General features: G+C 32.1%; 1 protein-coding gene across 5 annotated transcripts in view; it reads right to left on the minus strand.

Annotated features, from left to right (window-relative positions):
• LOC148616400 (sodium- and chloride-dependent glycine transporter 1-like) overlaps window positions 1–22542 on the minus strand; it is a 45098-nt gene that overhangs the window by 11704 nt on the left and 10852 nt on the right. Inside the window, exons 1-10 of one of the 5 annotated variants that reach the window (XM_088583407.1) lie at window positions 20614–20723; window positions 19774–19838; window positions 14299–14533; window positions 13500–13631; window positions 6357–6535; window positions 5635–5747; window positions 4786–4918; window positions 3216–3350; window positions 2562–2665; window positions 1837–1961 (exon numbers count right to left, since the gene is read on the minus strand). In XM_088583407.1, the coding sequence (XP_088439533.1) occupies window positions 1837–1961; window positions 2562–2665; window positions 3216–3350; window positions 4786–4918; window positions 5635–5747; window positions 6357–6535; window positions 13500–13631; window positions 14299–14479 (1102 nt within the window). In that variant the 5' untranslated portion in view covers window positions 14480–14533; window positions 19774–19838; window positions 20614–20723. Of the gene's footprint in view, window positions 1–1836; window positions 1962–2561; window positions 2666–3215; window positions 3351–4785; window positions 4919–5634; window positions 5748–6356; window positions 6536–11551; window positions 11638–13499; window positions 13632–14298; window positions 14534–17160; window positions 19736–19773; window positions 19839–20613; window positions 20729–22542 lie in introns of those variants that run through there. The other 4 variants (XM_088583405.1, XM_088583408.1, XM_088583406.1 and 1 more) reach the window with 4 other exon arrangements.

The raw sequence follows: 22542 nt of genomic DNA on the forward strand, positions 1-22542 counted from the left end.
ACATGTACATACTCTTCAACATCGAACCACATTGCTAACAACTAATGACATATGTGAGGTTTTCACTCATCATAAACAAATAAAATGCTTCTCTGGGTGCAGCTTGATATGGCTATAAGTCGAATCCTTAAAAGATGGGGCAAGTATGGACATACCATTCAAACTTCATATATCTTTGAGTTAGATATGACTACAGAATGGAATCCTGAAAAGTTGGAGCAAGTATGGAAATACCCTTCAAGCTTGATATAAATCTGAATTTTGATTCCAATTAAATACAGTACAAGAATTTACTGGTAACAAGAATCAAAGTGGCTCCAGCTACAACCCTTATAACAAATCTGTTTATACTACTTGATGACAATCTGTATTTTTCACTGTATTCTATAGAAATGACCTGTAAAATCCTGAACTTTGTGTTTTAACATTAACTCTATGAAGAGTTTCACAATCAGTAGAGTGTAAATTGCATTTAAGATTCATAATAAAAAAACACATCAAACCGCTGAAGGCATTGAACCTCGGAAGTCGTGAGATATTTATAGGTATTTTAAAAACTTATAATATGCTGATAGTAATTTGCTTTTTCTGTATTTCCAAAAAGATTAATTATTTACAACGGGGTCAGCGCTTTCACCACTACTAGAACTACACATCCAAACAATACTGATGATTCAAAATTTCAATTTAAATTTTGTTTTCTTTTTCTTTTTTTCTGACACAGTTGGTAAAGCTTTGCATTTGACCTTAAGGATGCTCTTCTATCAAAACGCAAGTCACCCGATCAGAATTCTGATCCAAATACTGAAAACTAAGCGACGTTTTCGAAAAATCTGTATTGAAAATTTGAAATTGCGTTCCATGTGTTATTTTCTTGAAAGAAATGCAGAAAGTTAGAAGTTTGAAGAATAAAATTTTACTGCATCGTCTAACTTTTTTAAAGAAATTACTTGTTTTCTTTTGTTTCATTTCATTTTTATTTTGTTCCTCAATGTGTAATCTTGACAACTTATTTTTAGTTTTAATCGTTGCCAATCACGTGGAATCCATTTATGGATATCAAAGGCATTAATAAAATATAGATCAAACTTCTATATATGTATTTGAATTTTTCTTTGACAATCAATCATGTAAAATATAATTTCAATCATATACTGTAAAAACGGGCAATGTATTTATATGAAATAATCAATTTGATACATTTTAATTTCTTCTGCCGGATCTCTTTTGCGGTGGAAGTACTTTTAATGGGGTTATCAACCGGAAGTCCTTTTGACTGACATCAGATGGTTTTAAGACAGAAGTCACATGACTTCAGAGTAAAAATATGGCTAAAACATACAAATAAATAGGTCTGGTAAAATTAATGCATGACACATCACAATACAATGATCCATATCACTTTTAGTCAAGTTATTATCCAGATATCAATGAGAATGCACTGACTAGCATGGGAACTAAAAAATTCATAGATGCCAAGTTTTTATTATCATAGAATTAATAGATGTGTTGTTCCATAATGGACCAGTTATATGTCCAAGGAAGACTGTAATGGTCCAAGGCAATGCAGAGGCCTATAACAGTCTTCCAAGGGCCATTTTTACATACTGGGGACATATAACAGGTCAATTATGAAGAAAAACACACTTCTTAATACTTCTAAAAATTGTTGCTTGTCTTACAAACAAGGCGAATATATCGATGATAATCAAATGGTAAATAAAACCCTGTAAGTAGACATACATTATACCTCACTGTTGCTACAAACACATATAGCACCTCCCTGGGTTAAAGTAAGCATAGAACCTCATATCCATTCAATATTTTTTTATATACCTGATGTAGCCACTTCTGTTATCGGCAGTTTAGCTTCATATGCCATAGCACCAAGTATGGCAAATATCACAAAACCTCCATAGAAACTAGTCACAGAGTCAGCCAGTGTTCCAAGTAAGGCATCCCTGTAAAATAAACCAAGCTTTCAAATATTAACTAAATACTAAATAATGCATACCAGTAAGTACTTGTATTTGTCTAGGATGTATGTCATTGAACAGCTAGTAGTCCTTTGTTTGGAGATTTTCGGTGTATTTAATTGAGCAATATTTATTCCACAGTGGCCAGATTTAAAAGAGGGAGGATTGTGATCACCCAAAAGTACTTAAACCCGCCACATTTCTTGCACCTGTCCCTGGTCAGGAATTTCTGGCCACTGTATGTATTGTTTCATTTTCACTTTCAGTTCACTTTATGTTGCTGGAGTATATAGAATATTTTACTGAACCTGTGTTTTGAAGCCAGTTACAGCCTGCCCTGTGGTGTGAGAATTTCCTCATTGATCATTGACCTATGGGTGGCCTTGAGCTGACATTTTTCATCCTGGTAGGATTGTTGTCTCTTGACATATTCACCATTTCCATTCTCGTTACAAGAACAATCTTAAAATAGTTTGACAACATTTTACAATGAGAGATAGAAAATATTTTAAGTTTTTTATGAAATAATTGAATAGCAGATTCATATATTGATCTGTGATACTACTTAATCATAAAGCATAGTACCTCAAACAATTGTTGTCAAACTTGTTATAACTGGACATGGTGATTAAGCCACCCCATGCAGGGCCTAGGGAATAGAAAACCTGAAGTCCTGCTTCTAACCATACCTAAAATATAGATATCTTAACACTGTACATTTGTTGAACATATAAGGTACTGGGATGAGATATAAGGAACAAAAGGGAAGTTAAAATTGGCAAAATGGAAAACAGATGTGGTTTTCCGAAGGCACCCAAAAATGTCTAAACTGCCGAAATAAGAAGTAAACATACTGTAAAAAAGAACAATAACAGTAAATTCTGACTTAGAAACAGGTCTGGGGACAGTAAATTAACTGTAAAATGAAAAAAATGTAATGGTAAAATAGAGATTTGTAAAAGCAGAAATCTGCAAATTCCTCGAAAAATCACATCCCTGAAGGTTTGAATACTCATTTGACATGTATTCTTTTACATTTAGATTTTTATGGGGGTAAATTCTTAAAATATAAGATGTACAAAAGGTTTAATATAGCAAAAACAAAAACACAGCAAGATCAACTGATAACATGAAGATTTAGCTAGCTCAATGCATCTTTTTCCATTTTATTTTTCCCTGTATTTTCACAACTTAAAAGTCTTGTTTTGTTCACATTACAAAAAAAAAAATTGTACAAACCTGTACTTCTAACAGCCTACTGAAGTCGGGTTTTAAGTAGAAAATAATTCCATCCATGGATCCTGGCATCATCAAACCCCGGACAAAAATAATAGTTAGTAAAATGTATGGAAGCAGTGCCGTCAAATATACAACCTGAAAGAATAATTAATAAAACGTATGGAAGCAGTGGCATCAAATACACAACCTGAAAGAATAATTAGTAAAATGTACAGAAGCAGCGCCGTCATCTACACAACTGAAAGAATAATTAGTAAAATGTACAGAAGCAGTGTCGTCAAATACATAACCTGAAAGAATAATTAGTAAAATGTACAGAAGCAGTGTTGTCAAATACACAACCTGAAAGGATAATCACATGTATCAATGTTTTTAACCTTAAGACCTAATACATAACAGATAGATTTACTACAATATTTGTATTGGCCAGGTCTGAACAGTCCAATATTAGCTTTTTCTTTGTCATCTGGATTTATGGGAGCAAATAATGATAAATTTCGAGACTTCCCTAATCAAAGTTGCAATTGTCTTTAACAATGAATGGGAAATAGCTATAAATAGTGAATAAAGCCAGATAGTCCTTTATTTTGCACTGCAACATCACTTTAAAACAAACATTTTGATCCCCATATTGTCTTTTCTGAAATCCATATTGGACTATTGGACTAGGCAATATGACATTAGACTGGCTAGTCAATAAAAACATAATTGTGCAAAGTTTTCCATTTAGGCTGAATTATTGGTTCGGGTCTAGCCGTATTGAACTAATAACAGCATATATGGAAAACCTTACACTATAATACATGTATACAGGTACTTTATATTAATATACACTCCCTGGTGTATAATACAGAAGAAATGGAAAATAATTTTACTAACTTGAGCAGAATTCATACAATGTTTTTATTTCTAGTTCATAAAACTGTTATTATCTTTCTACTGCAGTCCCAATCATTTTTTTTTTCTCTCAAGGTTAGTTTTTATACCACATGTTTATGACAATACTTATCTACAAGTGACTCAGATAGTGAAGCTACGATAAACAGGTGGTTCATGCAAGGGTAGGAAATTAGTGGAGCCAAAGTGTTGTATACTGTAACTGGCCGTCAACAGATATACCATCATTGTATTTTGGTTGCTCAAATAGAATGATTGCAGTTTAAATTTAATCATTAATATCATATATGTATGTCAATCTGTAAACATTTAAGGATTGCCAATAATAAAAATTTTGTCTATTGAAAAATAACAAATTTTCCATGTGCATATTGTTTATTGCGCGAAGTGACAAAATTTTTATCATTGTCAATTCTTATAAATTAATTTTAAAACATGTTTATATCTTTAAACATGAGAAAAGTAGCACTGAATTTAACTGAATAGGGGCGTGTCAATATTTTTTTATCCATTGAGATATAACAAAATTATTTTAACCAATCAGATTACAGTATTTATCTCAAATTAATTTATTAATTGATACTAAGAGTAAATAAAACCTAATTTTTTCTACATCTATGTTTTCTATGTTTTTAAACTGTTCAAACAAAATTTGTTTACACAACAAACATACCTTTCCAACAGATTTAACACCCTTCATTAAACAAAGAAATACTAGTATCCAAGCAAGAAATAAACACACCACCAGATGGAGTTGTACAGAACCTGATTCTTCTATTCCAGTAGATATGTGTAAAACATTATTCCTATAAAAAACATAACAAAATTGAAATTATTCCATTCCCAGCAATTTCTGACAAGGACCATTATGACAAGGTTACAGGCAGATGCAAAACATAGGCAAAAATATTTAAAAAGAGAAAATAAAATAAAAGTAGTTTTATAGTAATATCATCATGACAACCAATCATCATAAATGATGTTTACAGGAATATTGAAGGTGTCACAAATTATCTATAGAAGTCTACAATGACAATACAGGAAAAACTGTCTGTTCTTTCTCTGACTATAAGTATATGTAGTTGGTAGAAGGCCTATGAAATAATTCCAGGTCTTCAAAAGGGACTTGTGCAAAAGAGTAATCAAGGGAACCAAGGTTATAGCGGTAATCAAAAGAATGTAATCCAGGGACAAGGACCAGACATGGAAAACAGACATACACAACAAAGAACATAAAGTAACTAAAATCATACATACAAAGTAACAAAAGCAAATGAGCAACTTGGACTCAGTCTTGCGAGAACATAATACTGGTATTTTAGAAGCCAAGCAACTAGTCAAATGGTCAAGAATAATGATATAAGTTTAGAATCTGCTTTATACTTCACTCGTTAAATGCAGCAAGTTTTCTAGGCAAAACTCTTTCCATCTAAAAAGCATGTCAGTATAAAAAAGCAGCCTATTGTTTTCTTTCTTTTGAACAAGTCCAAGAGTGATTTGCTTTGATCATTCTACAACTTACTGCCAGAACTGTTTTGGAGCAGTTTGCAGGTCAACACCTGAGACATTACACTGATGCGTACTGTTGTCAGGAATGTATCCGTGTCCCATAAAAACATCACTGCAGTTCAGGAACTACAAAACAATTTACATAAAATCTTTCTAAAGATTAACTAACTCCTGTAAGTAATAATAAATGAACAAAACTTCCTGAGAAAAAGTAATCACAATACTTGTAAGTAAATATCTATGAAATATATAAATTGTTTCATATTCCAGCCATTACATTCAGAGAAGCATTATATGTATGAACTTGGCACAACATTCTATTTTTACCTCTTCTGTCAAATTTTCACAAACAAAAGGTAAACACTGAAACAGTTTTGCACATTAAGTAAAATCATGCTTTTTAATCTTATAATTTACTGCAATCATATGAGAAATTATAAAAGTTAAAATTCCAATATGTGCAGACCACACTATTGTTTTAATTGGTTATTTTATCAGTAGAATTGTTTTAGTCTATTAGATTGGCTAATGACAAGAAAGCATCCTAGTACATGTACATACAAATAGGAATGTATGTTTGACATGATGTAATGATGACAAAAAATTGAAAGATAGCAAAATCAGAATACACATGTACAATAAATAAATACCTTCAGGATGAAAATCTTGAATAAAAGAAAATTAATCAGAAAAACAAATCCTAACAATTATACGAAAAAAAATGTCCTAACTTACTGTAGTGTTAACAGACTGTCTGCTATATATACAGCCAGCTTTATTCCAGTGTTGATCACATAAAGACCAAGGCAGTGGGTCTTTGAAGGAGTTATAGAAATAATAAATGATCCAAACCAACATGGTAATATAATACCAGCTCATCAGGGCAGACACTGTTACCATCAGGTACCCAAGTCCTGAAACAGACAAATTGATTGATTGTTGGAGTTTAACGCCCGAGCAGCAATATTTCAGCTATATTCAGGCGATGAACATGTATTGGGATGATAAAATGAACATGAAATGATGACAATGAAATGAAAAATGGGATAGGACACAAGGACAATAGGGTCGACAAATTTAGATTGCCACTAAAAAAGGGAGGGATGGGTTCCTACTCCTATTGAATACCACAGTAGGGTTCTTTAACATGCTAGGAACGTGGCATCTTTCCCAACACGATGCACCACTAAGGATTGCGGTCAGGTTTTCCGTATTATAGCCTGACAACCCCAGCATGCAAGACACCGGGGGTACCCCATTCCACCACCTGGGGTACACATTCCAGGTGCTCTGTGGGCAGAGCGCCTAGCCCCCCAGCTAGGTTACTGAGCACTATTTTGTCGCCTTTTACGACAAGCTTAGCACTGCTGCAGGCCTATTCTTTTGACACCCGGACCTGCGTGGGGCAGACAAATTGATAAATTATTGTATGAACTACATTTCCTGACCATATGTTTAGGACATATGAAAATATTTGTTTTTGTGCATATCAAAACACATAAAAGCATATGATTTCCATAGACATATACCTGTACATGTTCAAAGTCCTATGAAAACATGTATAATTACAAAATGTGTTTAATGAATTAAAGCAAAATTATCATAAACATGTTTTTGATGGTGGTCCTAAAACTATGGAAAACATATGCCAAACAAAAATGTTTTTCAGGTGTTTTTAATCATATGAAAAGCATATGTTGTAATTTTTCCTGTGTACAGTTGGTAACCTCAACCTCCTTATGAGTAGAAATGAATTAATATAACAAAATAAATAGTAAAAAAATAAACAATTTTGCTATCAAAAAATTGAGTACACATTTGTTTTCATTGCCAGGGAGTCCTCAAAAGGAAACATTACAGTACATACATTTATCTTAGGAACACAATAAATCTGGTCTATTACTTGTACATGTAGTAGATTTGAAAAAAGCTTTCGACTCTATAGAATGGAATTTTTTAATCAAAGCATTGAATAATTTTAATTTTGGTACATCCTTTTGTAAATGGTTTGAGATCCTGTACTCTATAGTAAAAAGCTGTGTGATCAACAATGGTCACATGTCAATTTTTTTCAGTCTTAACAGGGAGATCCACTATCACTTATATATTTATCATTGGAGGTAAAAAGTTTTTTTTTGTGCCACAATTTTGACTTAAAATGGTCACATTCAAATTTTAGAGTGCTTGGCCTGGACTTTTCCTTGGATTTAGCCACTAGACATCAATTTTTCAAAGAAAATCAGGAATGTTGCCAAAATATTGAAAAGTTGGTAGCATAGGAAGTTGACTCTAATGAGTAAAATTACTGTTGTGAAAACATTGGCAATTTCAAAACTTATTTGCCTATTCACATCCCTGCCAAACTGAGCTGAATTTGATGTTGTACAAGTTTATTTGGAATGGAAAAGTTGACAAAATTCTGTGAAACATATTGATTGGGGATTTTGATCAAGGTGGGCTTAATATGATCCATTTACAATCATTTGTCACATATTTGAAAATTGGTTGGGTACAAAGATTTTTTAACAATCTTGGAGGCCATTGGCAAACTATTTAATTGAAAAATTTACTTGATCACAGAGGTGAACTAGTCTTTAAACTCCAAATTGAAAAAATGAATGAAATTGGTATTAAATTAACAAATCCTTTCTGGAGAGATGTCTTATATGCTTTAGCATTAGCAAAACCTGTTATCAAGATTTGTGTAAATAATACTTTATCATTAGATATCTTAAATTTTGTACCATGTGAAGACTTTCCTTATTATATCAGATGGAAAAATTGTGGAACTCAATATTTGTATGATTGATCCAAGAACAAAATATTTCTGTTCATTTAATAGAATTAGAAATAAGATTGTTAGTAATAATTTTATTAAATACTATAGTGTCATATCTAGAATTCCTCAATTTATACAAGATATCATTAGATCTGGTATGGTAATATGTTAATTTAGAAATTTTCCTAGTGAAAGATTTTCTTAAATCTTTATTAGCAATAAGGAAACCTAAATTGGTGTATGAGAAGTTTAAAGATGAAGTATTTTATGCAACTACTGAGAAATTTGAAAAATGGAAGAAGTTGGATGTGATATTCCAGACTGTTCGAAATATGTTTATCTTTTGAAAAAGACATGCAATCAGACATATCTAAAAACCTTTCAGTATAAAATACTTCATCAAATTCTACCAACTAATAATTATTTATATTTAGTATGATTAAAGGATACAAAGTTATGTACCTTCTGTTGTTTGGAAGAAGAAACAACTGAACATTTATTTTTTTTATTGTAAAATTATTCAATGTTTTTGGAAAATTGTAGAATAGTACATCAAAAAACATTTCACACATTTTCAATAGGACAAATCGATGTAATTTGGGGTAATCTCTCTGAGACTCCTTTTCTTAATTATATCATTATTATTGTCAAAAATTATATTTATAAATGTAAGCTACAGGAGAAACTTTATTCATGATTACATGATTTAGAAGAATGTATTGCATTGAAGAATAATCAGATGTTACTTTTTGAAAGGAGATGGACCCCTTTTAGACAAATGTTTCCGTAAATTTTATTACATTGTATTTGTGTGTTGTTGTAAAAATAATTTGTGTAATAAAAAAAAAGCTTAATTATCAAATCCACAGAGAATGCGAGAGACTTGTGTGAAAGTGTGGGTGAAAGCAGTTTGATTTTGTTTTCTTTTTTCATTTTTCTATGGTATATTGAAATATTTCTTTAGTATTGTAAAACAATGTATTCAATACTCAATATTTAGAACAATTAGTAAACCTTCAGGACACCCCACTACACCTTGGTGAGATGGTGATGGTGGGTTATTTATAAAATCCTGGCTATGAAAAACAAATAAAATTAAAAAAAAAAAAAAAAAAAAAGGAACACAAATTTAAACCGAGAGACTCCCAAGAGCCTGAATCGCTCACCTGATTAATATTTTATCTTTTAAGGGCAATAACTCTATCAATGAGTGGTCTGATAACTTTGACCCAATGAAGCCTTTGGTAGGCCTTATCATAAGAATAATCTCATCACCAAAAAGTTTTTTTTTCTATTTACATTTGTTATAGTTTTTAAGATATTGGCTAAGATACTGCAAAAGACTTAATTTTTTGCCTGTCAAGGGCAATGACTCAAACAAGGAGTCATCGTACAATTTTGTCCCAAATGGAATCTTCTGTAGGCCTTATTATAAGGATCATTTCATCAATTGAAAGTTTTTTTCCTATCTATTATAGTTTTCAAAGTATAAACTGAAAACTGCAAAAACGTAATTTTTTGCCTTTCAAGGGCAATAACTCTAACAATGAGTCATCCGACAGTTTTGACCCCATCAAAATCTATCGTAGGCCTTATCATAAGGATCATTTCATCAATTGAAAGCTTTTTTTCTATCTATTATAGTTTTCAAGATGTTGGCCTTTCAGGGCCAGTAATTCTAACAAAGAGTTGACTGACAACTTTGACTTTGTAGAGCTCTTCAAGCCGAAGAAGGTAAGTCATATTTATTACCCAAAAGAAATTGTGTCCATCATCTCATAGACCACATTTTTTATTGTGATTGTGACGTAATCAACTTTTTAAGTCGCTAACAGTGTTAGCGATTTCTTCCACTCATAATTTCAGTACTTTATATTCACATATGATTTGCATGATTATATATTTGTACTCCACATTTGCTGCTTATAAAATCCTGGCTATGAAAAACATGTGCGATGTTTACCCCCATAGCGTCATAGTTCTAGCTTCATACGAGTTAAAAATGTACCTCTTAAATATCATACAGTAGGTGTGTTCTACATGTTTCTTGCTTGTATGAGAATGGGAAGTTTACATAAAATGATTGGTTAGCACTGAACATTACCCAGTTTCCCATTCAGACACAGTGGCTTGCTACAAGACTATATAGGTCATATACATTAGCAGGGCCCCTATATCAATGAATATTCATTGCCAGTTGTTAAATCTAGTTCCTAATCTGGTTCCCTGGTCAATAAGCAACCCAAAGGTTACTAAAATGTATCTACATGTATTTAAAAAATATCATACACATGTCTATGTGTGTTTTTTTTTGCTTGTATGAAAATGGGAATATTACATTAATGATTACAGATGAAATGATCAGTTAGCATTGAATTTATGTAATATTACCCAGTCTCTAATTTATACACAGGGGCTCTTTACAATTGACTACATAAGTCATATACATTATCAGGACCCCAATATCTGTACATAGCCATTGCTAGTTATTTAATCTGGTTCCAGGTGACCAGTTGTTTCGATTGAAAACATTCGTGTCCTCATGGTTACGAAAGAGTATGCAATCATATCAAGGGAACCAAGATCCCAGCGTAAGTCATCCAATTTTAGAACATATCACAATTGTGCTATTCCGGATGTTGAAAGGAAACAAAAATCAGTGGCAGAAAATATTTAAATTAGTGACTTTGAAGACTTCAGTCTGATTTAATGATTTAATGGTTTTAAAAATTTTGATACAAAAATAAATTTTAGGGAGTGACTGTTATTTTTTTCTATTTGAAATAACTTCAATGCCTGTGGTTCACACTTGATTATATGCAGGTTAATTAGCGTGCACCATGGATTAAGGTTATTTCTTCGTAGACAGAAAAAAATATGAAAGTCATTCATTAAATTTAAACACAAATTCTCTACATGGATAGAAATAAATAATATTTTCACAAATCTACAGATTTGTGAAAATATTAGTCATTCATTTAATAAATAGGTACATGTAATGAAGCTAGCAATAACAAAGACATTGTAATTCTACAAAAAAAAACAAAAACAAAAAAAAACCAAAAAACAATTATAAAATGGTAATGAAAGATACATGTAAAAGCTATAAATTGAGATGTTTCATCATGTACTGAAATAATTCTATTCTTACATTTTGAAATCATGAACCGTTATGGAAATGTTGAAAGCTATCATCAACTGTATATAAGGGGTACACAGCAACTAAGGAAAATAACTCTGTAAAAATCAGCAAAACGTTTTATTTTGTGACATTCAGATATCAAACTCAAAGCATCTTAGTAATCATAAGTTTTGTTGATGAAGCTACATGTTCATTGAAACATGTGGTTAAAATTTCTTGAAATTATATATTTTACTTCTTTTATCAAAGTAAAACACTTGATAAAATTTCAAGAAATTTAAACAAGCCATGTTAATTTTAGAGAAGATGTTAGGTACCCCTTCAATATAGCTTCTTACATTGTAGTGAAAAGATTATAAGATTTATCACTGTAAATGAACAATACAAGACCAATACATGTCTGGACTTGCATTACCGTCATTACTCTTCCCACACATACGTGCCTTCAATATGTATAAAAAATAGTAAGCAAATTAAAGAACTACAATGTGGGTATCAAATTTTCATATTTATATATGTCCCTACGAAAAAATGGCTAAGATAAACATAAATATTGAGGAAAGAATAAATCAAATTTCTCCATAATAGGAAATGTAAACCTTCAATGTGTATATAATCACTGTGCAAAGTCAGAATGATATTAATTTTATTCTTTTTGAGTAACAGATTACAAACTAGATAAAGTGATGCCCCCGCATTTACCTTCATGCAGCTATATCATAACTCATAATTGTAAAAAGCACTTTGTCAGATGTGTTATTGTGTCTGTGAGACACAAATGATGCCCCTGTATGTGGTTTTGAGTAAAACTCAGCATAGCTGAACGAAACTTAAACTCAATCTGTAACTAATCATGACAGACTCACATACCAAACACCAGTCAAATATCTTAAAGCATTTACAAAAAAAAAAAAAGCGAAAAACTATTATTTCAATACAATTTTTAAAGTGCAGGGCCCATTTTTTGGGTAAAACTCAGCGTAGAAGAATGAAACTTACACTCGATTTGTAACTAATCATGACAGACTCACATGCCAAAAAGCAGTTCAATATCTTCAAGGGTTTACAAAAAAATGCGGAAAACTGTTATTTCCATGGGATTTTTTAAGTCCAGGGCCCATAATTTTGAAACAAAAGTTTAACTCGATCTGTAACTAATAATGAAAGACTCACATACAAAAAATCAGTTCAATATCTTCAACGATTTTCCAAAAAAGTGCGGAAAACTTACAGGACAGACAGAATTACGGACGGAATTACAGACGGACAGAATTACAGACGGACAGAATTATAGATGGACGGAATTACGGACAGACAGACAGGGGTAAAACAATATGCCCCCCAACTTATCGTTTTGGGGGCATAAAAAGTAGGTACCCCTACAGAGGGTGACAGATGGGTGGGTGGAGTGGAGTAGCCATTAGACCAAATAAAAAAAACAACAGTTTTGGATCTAGGAATTAATCTTAAAAATGGTCCTGTTTTTCTAAATCATGGACATTGAACCAAGGAGCTTACTGTGTAAATACATGTAAAATGGTTCCTGTTTTGGTTACAACTCTAAATCTGTTTCAACCAACAAAACCTGATGTCAAAGCATACATAACAATAGAACTGGGGTATCAACACCAAAATTTGATACTTTTGAAAAAAGATTAAATTGCTAATAGTATATATGTATGGTACACTACAGTTGTGGACTACAGCACAAAGTGTAATATTGATTGTAAGTTCTGACAAAACAATGGGATAGTGCACTGTAATGTCAAAACTTATAATATACTTTACACTTTTGTGAAACCCCTATCAGCTCTTAAGGGTCCTCTACACAGGCTCTCATTCAATATAACTCTTATTGTTTTCTTTTCTCCCCTTGGCTGAGTTGATCAAAACCAAATACTCCATGTTCATGTACTAGTGTGTAATAGCATATATGTACATTAAACAGTTAACATACCTTTGAATAGTGGACACAACTTCCAAACAAAGAGAGAACTAACTCCAGAAAACTGTCCTAGGCAAAGCTCCAAATAAAATAATGGCAGTCCACAAAAGATGATAAAGAAGAAAAACGGTATCAAAAAAGCACCTGAAAATAATTTTAACAGAAAATATTTTTTTCTTTATAATCTGTATCAGAAAGTAAAAATATTTCAATACATTATATTCATGCTTGATCATGTCTATTTGTTAATACATGTATGTTTGTTGCTCCTGGATTTCCAATCCTTTTTACATATCATGATAGCACCAAATACTGTTAAGAAAAATAGTTAAAGACTCATACACTACTTAAGAGAAAGAAACATAAAAGATACTATAAAAATTTTTTTTTTCATTTCTTTTGACTTCTCTTTTTTTTTATTTTAAGCAAAGGAAGTAACTTTCCAACTTGACAGACTGGTTTACTGTCCCACTGGAGAAATAAACAGCAGGAGACTTCAAATTCAAATATTTGATTTATTGGAACTGCCAAAAGTACCTGGATGCTTAAAAAATAACCGATTTCAAACCATTTCGGTATTTACCATTTCATGAAAACATTTATTAAAGTTTCCAGGAAAAATGTATGCTGTTCTCCCTTCCTAAACTGAGACTGCCAACTGTTGGAGGGTTATGTCTCTTGCTAAAATGGTTTGCATTCCATAAATATGAAAAAAAGACTATTAAACTCAAGCTAATTTGGAGTTTTATTTTTTTAATTACACATATTATCACATCTTTTTCTTTATGTTTCTACTTTTTTATTGTTTTACCTCCTCCATTACGAACACACAGATAAGGAAATCTAAGGATGTTAGACACACCGACTGAATAACCAACTATGGAAAGAAGGAAGTCAGCTTTGCAACTCCATGTTTCTCGTTCGTAGTCATTATCTGTTGAGGTGGATTTATCATCAAGTTTAGCTTGCTCGTCATCTTCTTTCAACTCCATTATATCATCTTCAGCAGTGTCACATTCACAATTCCATCTGGGTTTTTTCTCAGACTGAAAATGTTCATTTATTTAATCATGTTTTGTTAATCTGACAATTATATTAAGAAGAGTTGCTAAAATTTCAAATTTTCAGGGGAAAAAAATTTGCTTTAAACAAGGAATTGTAATAAGTATTCAAATACTCAAGTACTAGCTTGGAAGACTTTGTAATTGAGTACAATGTAAGTATTCAGTTACTCATTGGTGACTTAACATCTTTGTGCACTCCCCTTTGCAATGTGTCCGTCGTTACACTAATCGATATCTATAAACATCATAAATACAGCTTACACAACTGATCAGAGTATCTGTTTTAATTGTACATTGATCAATACTTTCATTTATTCATTAGCTGAAAACTTACATTTTGGTTATTCATCAATATGGTTGGCATGAAATGTACTTCCAAAGTTCTCTCATTTATGATCAAATATCATTAAGTACATGTAATGTAATTCCAATATTTTATTTGCAAGTAGTATATCAAAATAATTGTCATTCCAAAGGAACAGATGATACAAATTGTCTATAAATTGGAACTCTATCAACTTGTTGATTTTTTAAATGTTTCTCATTTAGTACATTAAGACACAAATAATTATATATCATTGAGATTGACGGTGGTAGATCCAAGGGAGGGCCCAGGGGGTCCACCCCCCTCCGCCCTTAGAAACAAATTGTTGAATAATTGTGTTTGTTAAATCATGAAAAACACTCATTTTGTGATCCTCACTCGTGATCCTGTCAAGAATTATTTTGCGCCCCCCCCCACTGACCTAAAAGTCTGGATCCACCACTGATCGAATCCACCTTTGTGGGCGCTGCTGAGGTAAATATTCTGTACATCAGCCATGCTTAACAAATTAAATAAATCATGCAAAACTCATTACAATTAAGACACAAACAGTTGCGCAAAAATCATTAGTTTTAACCTAGAAGTCAAAGTTTAAGGTCAAAGTTCACCAACCATAGTATGTGACACATCATCTTAAGGTAACCTACCAACATGCATAATATGAAAAGCCATCATCTTAAGAAAAAAAAAGTTGAAGCCCAGACATGAATTTGTCACAGAAAGAACAGGAATTGGACCTTGGGGTCAAATTCAAGGTCATAGGCCACTATCTATGGGAGGCGACACATCAACTTCAGGTGAGCTACCCACATGCCAAATATCGAAAGCCTACAAAAAGACAAAAAAGGTTACAGCCCCAACACAAGTTTGTAATGGACAGATGGTTGGACAGAGAGATCACTATAGGACAACCACCACTTTCTGTAGTGGGCCCTAATAATGTGAAAGACAATGATTAGAAAAGACGGACATGCAGTGGTTCATTGTCTAATTAACACAAACAAAAGGATAAGAGTTACACATGCCAAGGACCAAGCAAGTTATATTTTGTAGGTATTTCGGTTGAGTTCTTTAATAACTTGCATGTCTTCTGTTAAGATATCAAGCATAGTCATCATATTTCAATTTGGCTATTAAGTACCATTCTGTGTAAGAATTAGGCAATTGGTGGCACATCATTTTCCCAAATTTAATCACTTTTGCCTAAAATATATTCTGTACATCTAGAAAACAACCGAAAAGCAATTTAAGTTTATCCTGAAGCATCTGTGACATAGATATTTTTTTACTTTTAATATAAGGAAAGAATGCAGGAAAATTTTACCGCCATTTTTCCATAATGCATTTCAACTGAATTTGACCTATCAATATCTTAAAAAGGCAAATTGTACAAACACTTTGATTGTTATTTCTGGTGGTTGTCAGGTATAATTAATTGGTTAATGCAATAAAATCTCTGCGTTTTTTTCCCTTCATATGCCACATCTTATATACATTTTGCCTGATTCTTAGATGGAGAGGTACTTAAAAAGGTACAAGAATACTCTATACCAATGAAATCAATACTTTTTTCCAAATGTAAGTTTTATCCAAGTATTCAAGTACTCACAAGTATCATGACAGAGCACTTGAGTATTAAATTCTATAAATTTTGCCATTCCTATTTTAAATATGCAACACTATTTGTAAATTAATGATGAATACATTACCATTTTGGTAAAGTGAAATCATGAACAATAAATGAAAGAAATTTACACTGCTACTAATCCTGTTTGTCCTTTTAACCCATTAACACATTCGTCATTTCCATGTAATTCATATTTTGAATAAAATGTAAACATCATTTGCCATCCGAGATTAATGTAAATATTATTCAAACACTGTAGAAAAAGGAATTGTGAAAGAGAAATCACTATTTATAGTAAAAAAAACAGACCATTACAGCCATGAATTTTATTATCAAATATATTAATTAACAGCTGCCCCATTATGCCATGATTATTTCTTCTCAAGTTACAGTGAAACCTGTGAAAAAAAAATCCAACAAAAAAGTATGAAAAAATCTCATAACTCCAAAACTAAAAGTCAAATTTACTCCAAAAAGTAAACAGTTCCTTACACCATTATATAACAATTGTGTAAAGTTTGAAGGAGTGATCAATGGAACCAAGATTCTAGAAATCAAAAGAATGCAATTCACGGAAAACATACACACACAACAAAGAACATGCAATAAATAAAAAAAAAAAACATACAACAAAGAAACAAAAGTAAATGAACTTACATACTGCCCCCATCCCTAGGCCTCATACACATACAGGCTGTATAGTTCAGTACTCTAATATTGTATAAATTTTGTAAGGTAGTACAAATACAGACATAACAAAATACGCATTGCATGCTACATACACTACACCTAATAGCATTCATATTACACTTTCTGCCAATCTAATTAAATGTAAATAAATAGCTTGAAGGGGTTAATTTGTAAAGCCAATATTTTGCATGTCATGGCATTCGTTTATACTCTTAATTTTTTGTGAAGTCATCAGTTAACAATAATTTGGTTGGTAAAAAATCCATACAGAGGTACATTATGTATGGGGAATCAACTTTAAATCATCATCAATTTTGTATCTTTTCAGATTAAGATAATACATTTTTTTTCCTTAAACTACAAATATAACTTTTTTAACACATGATTTTTTGGATGAATATTCATTAATAATTCTAATCATGAGAGTCTTCATGCTTATGGCCGTTTTTGATTGGTCAAGAACGTCGTTGCCAGAAAGTTCATACATGCATAAACTTCACCAGATCGTTCATACATGCATGAACGCCAGTAAACTTGAAACCAATATGGCGACCACGTAGTTCGAAAGAGTGTGGCAACGAACTGATCGGCACAATATAGCCATAAGAATAGAATAGTTTATTACATGCACATTGATTTTACCGGTCAAGTTTGTTTACAGAGAGTAATTTTCAGCTCTGGGAAACTTATAACTGAGTCTTGACTGAACCCTTGAAAACACCTTATTGTAATTTTCCTTCTTCCTTGTTGTAATTCCTTAAAAATTTTATTCCTGTTGAATTGTTTTGATCTCGTATTTTCAATGCCAACTATCATTTTGTCCATACCGCCTTCACTGTTGTTGTGCAGCCTATTATGTGTAAATATTCGTCCGCGCTCCCATACGTGTGCAAAGGAATGTGTGTGTATTGAAGCGTAAACATATACACAGTATGTAAATATAACCGACTGAGGCTCTCAGGGGGTAACTTTGAGTGTCGGATAGAATTATAAGGATTGAACAGCTATTTTCCGTCGTTCATGCATGTATGAAATGAATTTGAATAACCAAGTTGTATATGAGGTTCATTTTTAAATACTTTCAAAAGATACAAAATTTGAAGTCATAAAATTTAGTAAATTGGGATAATAAGGGATTGAGCGTGAGCTAAGTCCAATATATCATGTATATGAAAATACTCTGAAGCATGAATGATTTTTTAATCTTAAAGCACAGATGTACAGCATGTGTCACAGGATTTAGTCTGGCATATTCCTGCTGTTCCATGCATTGCCCATGTTCAGTTAATAAACGAGCAAAGTTCCCTCTTAGATGTATAGAAATTCGTCTAAAACTGTTATTCATATTGACTACATGAGAAACTTACTCAAAACGCTCCATTGCTATCTATTGAAGCTTGAAATGTAATCAAAACACCAGCTTAACAAAATATTTCAAATACGAACAATTGGATTTTACAAAAAACCTACATCCCATTGTGGCATTCTTTGCCAATCTTGGACCTGTTTGACCTATAAAATTACAAATGTTTGGAATATCTTTTGCTGGCTCCAACAAATGATTTTATCCTAAATCAGATTTAGCAAAAGCGGTAAATGAAATTAAATCTACTTAATTTAAAAGGGAACCTACTAAATGCTTCGCTCGCACTTATGGCAAATGCCTTCCGCATATTATGAACATATAGCTCATAAGCAAAGGCTAAAATCATACTCCCCTATAATTGCTCCATTGCTATCTATTGAAGCTTGAAATGTAATCAAAACACCAGCTTAACAAAATATTTCAAATACGAACAATTGGATTTTACAAAAAACCTACATCCCATTGTGGCATTCTTTGCCAATCTTGGACCTGTTTGACCTATAAAATTACAAATGTTTGGAATATCTTTTGCTGGCTCCAACAAATGATTTTATCCTAAATCAGATTTAGCAAAAGCGGTAAATGAAATTAAATCTACTTAATTTAAAAGGGAACCTACTAAATGCTTCGCTCGCACTTATGGCAAATGCCTTCCGCATATTATGAACATATAGCTCATAAGCAAAGGCTAAAATCATACTCCCCTATAATTGTTCATTGTTAATTATGTTGTTTGTTAATTTGCAAAACAAATTGACACTTCAGTGCTATTCTCTGTAAGAATTTGACAATGGGTGAACCATAATGGAAAAAATCACACAAATCTTTCCATATCTTATTCAAAATGTTACCTGAAATGCAGAAATGTCATTCATGTCTTTGGTACAAAATGTAAGTGTCAGTAATTGGAGCAATAAATAATGTAAAATGTCCATCAAAGGGAGATAATTCACTCTTCCTAATCATTAACTCACTTTTGCAAGGCACTTTAAATAACGCTCCCTGCTTCTCAAAAACTATGTGCCAACATTGTCAACATAGTGTCTTTTTCTGAGCAAGATTCACTATTTTTCAATTTTGCCCAATTCTTAAAGATTCTAGCACTTAAAGAGATGCAAATCAACAAATATTAGCAAGCACTGCAAAGCAGTGTGAGCTCTACGGTTATTACATGTACTATCTAAATTTCGCCTCAGGTTCCCCAATATACTTACAAAAAAAAGTCATGTCCCGGAAGTAACAAATAATGACTGTCCTTACAGAGAAAATTCATCACTTCCTTAAACCAAACAAATAAAAATACTAAGGTTAAGATTACGTTTCAGTAAAAATCAATTAATCTTTTCATATAGTTTTCAAGTCTTTCTCTATTTTTCTTTTACTTATTAAAAGAAGTGAATATGATGTTTTTAAAAAAGTTAAGAAAACATGTGGATGTATGTGTGTCTCCACTGTTCCACTATCGCTGTTGTCAAGAACCTAACCCTCCCCCCCCCCTTTTGGAAAAAAATATAACTCTGATTATATTATCAAATTCAAAGTAAAGCTTTTCTAAGATAGGAAAGGCAATCATTTTCTAGTTTGGAATTTGCAGCTGTTGTCTGAATTTTGTTTACGTCACATGATGTGTAAAATATTCCCACCAATCGTGGAGAACTGTATTATTTCTGGTATCCGTACAGATTAATCTGACTGCCCAAAACTGAAATGGATGTTGCTAGAGAAGCCCTTGGCTAAAAAATAAAAAGTATTGTGAAGTGCTATAAAGTTATCAACCATTTAGAGAGCGATGGGAAATTTTCATGAGGGTCAACCCCTCTTTGTAATCTCCTTTACTATTTTTACAAGTCTTGCACAGACGGTACATGTACGGTAAAGCTCAAGGTACTCGCTGATTTAGGCAATGCCTACCCCATATTACAACACTAATTTAGAATAGTGAACAGCATATGTCGATGATATGAATGCATTTTACAAGGCCAATAATAACATTGTAAAAAAAAAACAGATCTTGTCACTATTGACATTGGCGTGGTTCTATCACTCATAATGACCTCGCTTATATGTTCTTTTCTTTTGCGAGACCAAACAGCATTAGGCATTGTAAAAAAAGATTTTCTTTCGATCGTCTGAAACTTGAAGCCTCCCATTTCACAAAAAGAGTTGTCTACCGTTAAACTTAATTCAGAAGGTTCAACAAAGTACCACAAAATGACAGTTAACTGAAGCGTTCCTTTCTTTATTTGTTGTGTATTTCTGTTTCCCGTGTCTGATTTTTATCCCTAAATTGCATTCTTTTGATTTCCGCTATAATCTTGGTTCCCAAAATTACACGTTCATCTTGCACAATGAAGTGTAATACTTTTTTATAATTTTTTGTCTTGCATATGTCAAGAATTTATATATATATTTAACTCCTTGCATATATATTTCTTTTTTGGGCCATAATTATTTTTCTGATTATAAACTGATACCAATAAATGAATGATCAACACGATAATGAATGGTACATGTTAATAAATAATTGATATATATCAACAAAATGAACTATTTATCAAAATGATGATAAATATTTATTTGCATGGTAACACATATTTGTTTATTGATATCAATAAATAGTGAATAAATTCCAAGGGTATTTTTTGGGATCTGCATCAGAAAAAAGTCCCTCGACTTTAACACTTTTGCGGCGTTTAGCAGTAACTTTACATTTTCAGTATTATACAGTCCTCGATGTTAATAATATTTCAGAGAAGCTTCTTTGTTTAACTAATACTCATCATTTGTGCACAGCTGGGATCATTGAATTGGATCCACATATTTCGACAGGATGTCTGGACGGCTGCGAAATGCCTCCTATGGCTCTAAGGGTTAAGATGTATGAGGGTAGAGGTCCGACCCCATACCCATGAAGCACAATTAACGTTTTGGTAGCGGCCCCCCCCCCCCCATTAAATTTTATGTCTAGAACTCACAATCTGAATGAAATGATTTCGTCTTTTTTTTCTTACGTAAATAACTTATCCGACATTTTTTTCTTAAAATTTGTATGTGCATAGAACATGGTGAAATACAAATGCAAAAGAAGATAGAATAAAAATATAGGTAGCCGTTGGTGGTTTCAGCGATGTGGCTTTTGGAGTATTAGGAAATTCACGCCGTAATTCGAATAGAAATGATTTTATTTGATTGTTTATATTTCTCATCTGGGCTAGGTTAACTATAAACTAACCTTGTACTGTGACGTCAGTGAAAATAATTCCAAACTTCTGTGATGATATATTTTTGCATATTTCATATTTGGGAATATTTCATGTTAAACATTTTGTTAATTTTATGAAATCAGTTGTATAAATCAAAGTTCACTTAAAGATTATATCTTCTAAGGATTAGAATTGAAAAGTAGTCAAAACAGGATAATACTTAATATCTAGATCCGTTAAGCAACTCAAAAAGATTTGTGAAGACGTCGATTAAGGAATAAGATTATCAGTTAGTAGATTATAAACGGGATGCAGAGACGGAGATAATTCGATATATAAAAAGGGTGTTGCAGCCAGTTTCATCACTTCTGGTTTGCAATAAAATATACACCGGATTCTCTTCTCTCTCATTTACAGAGTGAGCTAGTTCTACCCAAAGCCTTTTCGACAGTTTTCTTTATGTTTAAAGTCAAAAATAAGTATAACACTTCGATAAAATGACAACTCTTAATCATGACTTTAATCGATTAGAAATTAAATGATAAGGATTGATTTAAATTTTTGTCCGCATAACCAACTTTGAGACAGTTTGCGCTTGTTCATTAAATGCAGCGTTAACTGTCCCAAAGTTGCCATTATTTTGCATAACCTGGTAAAAAAGTCAAAAAACAACCCTTAGCGTATAAATGCCCAAAGTATGTAGAGTTTTATAGTTTATATATGTCTTACATTGTTCCAAGATATGGAAACGCATATGGTACACCCCTTGTAAGGATACTT

The sequence above is a fragment of the Perna viridis genome, chromosome 5, assembly GCF_037379345.1.
Source record: "Perna viridis isolate PV_CMFRI_1.1 ecotype Kerala chromosome 5, ASM3737934v1, whole genome shotgun sequence".
Classification (NCBI taxonomy): Eukaryota; Metazoa; Mollusca; class Bivalvia; order Mytilida; family Mytilidae; genus Perna; species Perna viridis.